Source organism: Frankliniella occidentalis, unplaced genomic scaffold, assembly GCF_000697945.3.
Source record: "Frankliniella occidentalis isolate FOCC.00 unplaced genomic scaffold, Focc_3.1 Scaffold68, whole genome shotgun sequence".
Taxonomy (NCBI): Eukaryota; Metazoa; Arthropoda; class Insecta; order Thysanoptera; family Thripidae; genus Frankliniella; species Frankliniella occidentalis.
Genome location: NW_026267198.1, coordinates 867,172 through 873,344, shown reverse-complemented (window position 1 = coordinate 873,344; position 6,173 = coordinate 867,172). Strand labels below are relative to the sequence as shown.

General features: G+C 41.4%; 1 protein-coding gene across 1 annotated transcript; it reads right to left on the bottom strand.

Moving 5' to 3' along the window:
• Positions 1-3,630: 3,630 nt before the first annotated feature.
• On the bottom strand, positions 3,631-5,014 carry LOC127749608 (uncharacterized). The gene is made up of 2 exons (XM_052268400.1): positions 4,924-5,014; positions 3,631-4,415 (listed from the first exon to the last, which is right to left on the bottom strand). Exons 1-2 carry the CDS (start codon positions 5,012-5,014, stop codon positions 3,631-3,633), a joined length of 876 nt encoding a protein of 291 aa, XP_052124360.1.
• Between the last annotated feature and the right edge of the window lie 1,159 nt (positions 5,015-6,173).

Here is a 6,173-nt window from a genome sequence, read left to right as displayed (position 1 = left end):
CCTCACAGTTCCGCACAGGAGGGGGCGTCCCAACGCGTCCCACACTCCAGTACAGCGCGTAGGTACAGCGGGGCGGACACATATCGCGCGAGTACCGTGCGGCCAGCGCCTTGGTTCTTCAATGTTTTATTTTTTTTCGCCGTCTCTGTCATTCTCTCTCTCTCTCTCTCTCTCTCTCTCTCTCTCTCCCGGGAGCGCCTCACTTTTACCCGGGAAGCTCTCCGCTACTGCTCGAGCCCCGGAGAGAGAGAGAGAGAAGAGGTGCGAGGGGGACTCTGTCATTTCCTCTGCCATCCTCCAGCCCCGCTCCTCCACTCCCGGGCCGGTCCGGCCCAGGCCCACCTTCAATCTACCGGCTCAAATCAGAAATGACCGGCACTGAATAAACAGAGCCACGCGTAAGGCGGTAGTCTGACGCGTGATTACGATCGGCCGGCGTGGCGGGGCGGGACCGGGACGCTAATGGTGAATGGAGAGAGGGCGGAGTGGGGGTGCGTGCTCCTGGCAAAGAGATTCTAGTTGCGTCTTTGTCGTAGACAAGATCGTCGCCGAGCTCAAAACCGCTACTAACTGCTGCTGTTGGTAAATGGTCATTTCCAACAGGTGCCCCACGAGGGGCGCCAACCCCGCGCGACGCCAACAACGACCACATAATCATAATCTGCCGCGTTCTTATTGCGTCCCTCGCCCTCCACCACCACCCCAACCACGACGCGACGCCCTTCCTATTCTGTAAGGAGAAAAATTATTAACCTCCAACACAGCTAAACCAATGGCTAAATGAGAATGAGGAATAACTATTTAGCTATGTAGTTAAAATTTAGACATGTTTAGCTTGACCCCCCCCCCCCAAAAAAAAAAACAACAACAACAAAAACAACAACAACCCCTACAGCTTTATTGTGTTCTGTACCATTACAATCATACACATTTATGTCTGATTACGTGCATACGCACAAATCACTATACGACATACCAAAATGTACCTAGTTAGTGTGCGCACAGTAACTGGGAAATTTCTTTCTGGTACATGTCGTCTCACCAAATCTGAAAGGATATTTACTGTCCCTGGAAAGACGTGTTTTTGTGGTCATCTCAACCGGATGCACATTTTTGAATGCAGCAAGTGACGAATTGGCATCCTTTTTCTGGACCCTTTTTTTTTGTCCACCATCATGATGCAAATTCCCCACTTGCTAGATTCCGATCTGCATCCGGTTGAGATGTGCACAAAAACGCATCTTTTTATGGACGAAAAAGACCTTTCGGATTTAGTGCGGAGTAATTTTTGCGTATGGGTTTATGAATGAAATCAGACATAAATGTGTATTTTTATGCATAAATAAAAAAAGGTATGCATTTATAGTTAATACACAAACTTTAACATGTTTAGTTAACAATATGTACATAATTAAGCCAACTTTCGAGCATTCGAACCCACACTCTTAAATTCTTAGAGAAAATTCTTGTATTACAAAGAATTTTGTGCGACCGTAATACAAAGCCAAATTTTCTTTGTAATGCAAAGAAAAATCATTGTAATACAAAGAAAACTTTTGTGTAATTCAAGGAAATTTCTAGTAATACAAGGAAATTTCCTGTATATTACGGTTGCACAAAATTCTTTGCATTATACGAACAAACTCTTTGCAAAAGGTTTAGAGTGCACGACCCACAATACTATGTCACTCGTACACACTAAAATCTTATGAACGGTTTTGTTCATAGCTTACTAAATCCTGTGAACATGCTGAAGGGGGGGGGGGCGGGGGACGCAAGGCGAAAGCATATTTTCCCGGAGCGCGGGATTTCCGGACTTGCCTCGCTCCGCCGCGCGTCGCAAAGGTGCGACACTCTACTGTCACTGTAAAAATTTTGAATCGTTGTAAAATGCCCATCGCGCCTGCACACTGAGGGGCTATTGTTTTGTTTTTTTTGGTACGTAGCTACGTAAGATTTTGTAACTTACGTACAAAAACCGAAGCAGTATTGAGAAGGGGGAAATGTAACCCAGGCCTGGAACAAGGATTCGATTCGTGTGCAGTAATGCTTCAGGATCACGTAGAGTGTGGTTTCATTGTCCGTTTGTGCAAATTTCAAAAGAAATCTCATTTTAAACAAGTCCATGCGACAGCTACACGCACTGAAAAAAAAAGAATCATTGTTCCAACGACCGTCGTGTTCTTGTGGCCGGGTTGTTGGTCCAAAGACACGATGCTGCTAACCCTATGACAGCCGGTAGTTGTGCCACCGACCATCTCGTTGAGCCAGCAATCATGGTCGTTGGAATAGCATCCTATGTTTCTGAAGCCATTCCAAGAACAAAATGTTGTTGGAGGAGCAACTCATGTCGTTGGTACAATGATTCTTTTTTTTGCGTGCGGCCAGGGCCCCCGCAGAGTGGCAACGCCGCCCCCAGCAGGGAGCCCCACCGTGCCCCCACCCACTCCCCCTCCCCTCCCGCCTCGCTTTCAAACGTAGGTAGTGATGAAGCTCCCTGATCAAAACGCTTTGCTTTGTGGTATGTTTTGTGCACTTCTTTCACTTTGCATGCCATGGGTAAGACTAATTTTCCTCAAAACCATATGTGTGCATGGACTGGAAAAACAAATGTGCTGTAAGTTCTCTTTTAAAACGTACTAAATGTTTATTTCATTGCTCGCGCTGGTCGAAAAGTAAAAGGTCTTTGTGTAAACTATAGTCAAAATTTTATTGGACACATTTTTCACTCTGTCCCAGAATTTAATACTTCTAAGTATCAAGATTGGGGTGCTAGCTGGAAAAGGTACACAGAGTAAAAGGAAACATTTTAAATATCACTACGTTTTACTTTTCAAATGATTGAATTTTACTGATGTCTACCTACATGTATAGTTGTTAGTCAGTCGAAGCCCATGATGTCTGTTTTAAATTTAAAATGCAATCGTGGAAAGTAACGGGAAAGTTTTAAGGAAAATATCTGGTCTTGGGTATGTTCCTGAGCCTATTTAATACTTTTGAGTATCAAAACTTGTGTGTTGAAAAAGGAACATTGAGTAAACAGGAAACATTTTAAGTACCACTAGCTTTTACTCTTCTTAAATGACTGAATTATCCTTCTGTATACACATTGATACACCTTTTAGTCATTTGAAGCCTATGTTATCTGTTTCAAATTGAAAATGCAATCGTGTAAAGTAACGGGAAAGTTTTAAGGAAAACATCTGGACTTGGGTATGTTGTACAATTAATGTAATGATTCTCCGTATCTCTTTGCAAAGGAAATAATTTTAATCAAAACTATTCAGTATCATTATAAAAATTCTTGTGACTTAAAACACTATTTTAAATAATGGCACAAAATACATGCTTGACTACAATTGGAGGGAATATATTAAAAACACTATTTAATGGAATTCTATAAATTCAATTAGTGACTTTTAAGGATGAAAGAAGTAAAACAATACTATAGATCACAGATGAGAATGAGTAAGCTGACGGTATGACAACTCTTGTCCATTTGACAAAAATTCTAATATTAGATCTGGTGATGATGCTCTTTCTTCAGTGTGGGGAGCTGGTAGGTTTGGTTGAAGCAAAGGAGAAGGCAACTGCTTGTACCTGTACCTCTTTATGAGTAGCACTAAAGATTCAATATAATTTGTCTACAGTAGTGCCAATAACTCGAGCTGGCAAAGTAACTGTTTCAACTCTTGTGTTGAAATTGTAGGCCTTCTGTAGACAGGCTACTGAAATATTAGAGGATATAATCTTTTTAACAATTTCTTTACCTACTGGGATATTTTCTTGAGATACATTTTGTTTGCAATCACTCAAAAGTTGTTTGCATTTATGACTCAAGATTTCATCTGGTTTGTACTTTTGAATTAAATTGTAGGCATCTGTTGATGAAGTAATAAGATCATCAGATATATCCAGTTTTTTGATTATCAGTGCAAGCATCTGGGTATCACTGAGTGCATCATGCCCATCAACATATTCTATACCTAATGATGTGGTTAGCACCTCTATACTATTTTTTTCAGTCTTTGCTCTCATGTTTCTAATAATCTTAAGTGAGCAAGACATACCCCTCACTACTGCTAGAAATTTATCCTCAAAATTACACTCACATAGTGCTTTGTGTAGTTTTGATCCATCAAATGCTAAATTGTGGGAACAGAAATAAACCATTTTCTGAAGTAAAGTCAGGTAATGTACGAACTGCTGCATAGCAACTTGCAGAGAAACAGTCGGCACAAGATGTGTGCCTCTGTGCAGTTGCCCACCAGAAGTTGAGAGTTTAGTAATGGCTGTTACATCAGAAGGGATAGGCCCCTTCGGCTTGATGTAACAACTGAAAGTACAACTTCCACATTTAGCACCAATCTGCAAGATTTCCCCCTTGAGACCACTTGTTTCTAAATCAAATAGAACTACTCATTTAATTTCTTCCACCCCTTCCCTACTTTCTACTCCTTCTGAAGTTATTGGTATTGGTATATTTCGGTTATAAAGTGTACATAAGAAACGCTCTCAACCGAGGTCAAACTTAAAAGTTTAAAATTAACACATCAAATGAAAGATCACATAAGGAGAGTACATCGACAATGCTTCCAACAAAGTAACAAAAAGTCCATCAGCCTTAAGTACTACACTACTACACTATTTTCTTCAGGTATATCTGGCAATAAGCCAATACCATCCTCCTGAAACAATGCCATTTGTGACTCATAGGTAGTGCCCTCTTTTTTTTTTCTGTTGCATTCTTTAGAAGAGTCCGCCTCCTTGTAGTGTCAATTTTTTTCTTTTTAGTTTCTGGAATCTTGTAAAGCTGCTGTCTTTTGCTGGTATTTTTATCAACATCCTGTATGTATTTTTTATGATAGGGGATGCCAGGACTGAGATTACTTTCTAATAATGATTTCTGACTGTATGACTCACCCAAATTTTGCTTTCCAACAACCGCACTTAAACGGAAATCAGCTGACTCTGACGTGATGTAACGGTTAGACTTGGGTGCCTTCCTGGCCATCATGAGTTATTTCCCAGGTACCAGCACTTGCCGAGATGAAATTTGTTGCAAGTTTTGCACCGGATTCTCTTCTTCTGCTGCTGGCCGCCATATTCGTTTTGATCGCCGCCATGGTTGTTATGGTTACCACCGCCTCCTCTCCCTCTTCCGCCATCGGCGCCATTTCGCTGTGTGTTTGAATTTGATCCAGCAAACTTCGCAGACTCAATTCTTCCTTCCGCAGCTTCTTTCTGGCCTTCACTCACTAGTTTAGAATAAATAGTTTCAAATTTCAATGTGCCACCATCGCTACTGTTCTTATCGGTGACACCGCAGGGTAAGGGCGCTTGGTTGAATGACGCGTAATACGTTGAAAACATGAACCTTTTCTCGCAACATTTGAGAAATACAACTTAATTTAAACATATCCACACATTTACCGTTCTCCACGAATCGTATGCAAGACCACCGGCATCCTGTGGACAATCAATAAACTCTCTCCCCACTCGCTCACTCCGAGTTTGGCCAGCCCAGCGTAAACAAGTGGTTGTTTTTATCCTTGACCATCGTTCAATCCTCACATGAGTATTCACTGAAAACACTAGATTCGGAACACACATATACTTTACAACAGGCCATCCTTATGACACGACAACCCCAAACTCTGGCGCGCGCTAACATCAATGATGAAAACACACTCGACAAACATAGTGCACGGCTCAAAAACAAAAGCCAAGGAACAATGTTTAGAAGTACCTTACTCGTCCAAGCGCTAACACAAGATGCGAGCCGGGCGCGACGTACCGTCGCGCGAACAGTCGAACCGTGCCGGGTTGGTTGCGCACCAATTCATCAAATAAGACTTGAACTGACTGAATAGCTATTAAAAAGCCTTGAAATCCAACTTTTCTCTTCGTAGCAAAACGGAGACAAAATTTTTCCCCTTCTGATATTTTACTTTTAAAGCGCCAATACATTTTTTTGCTTTGTCTAGAAATTTCTTAAACCGATTAGAGTTATTAAGTGTCATTAGACGCTTCAGGCCATAAGTGTTTAAAGTGCCTGAGTTCAGAATATCAAACAAATCATTGAAGACACATAAAAATATTTGCAGTGTTTGAAGCCACCTTAAATTGATCCAATTGGAATATTTCATCACAAAAAGTTAAACACTTTGCAA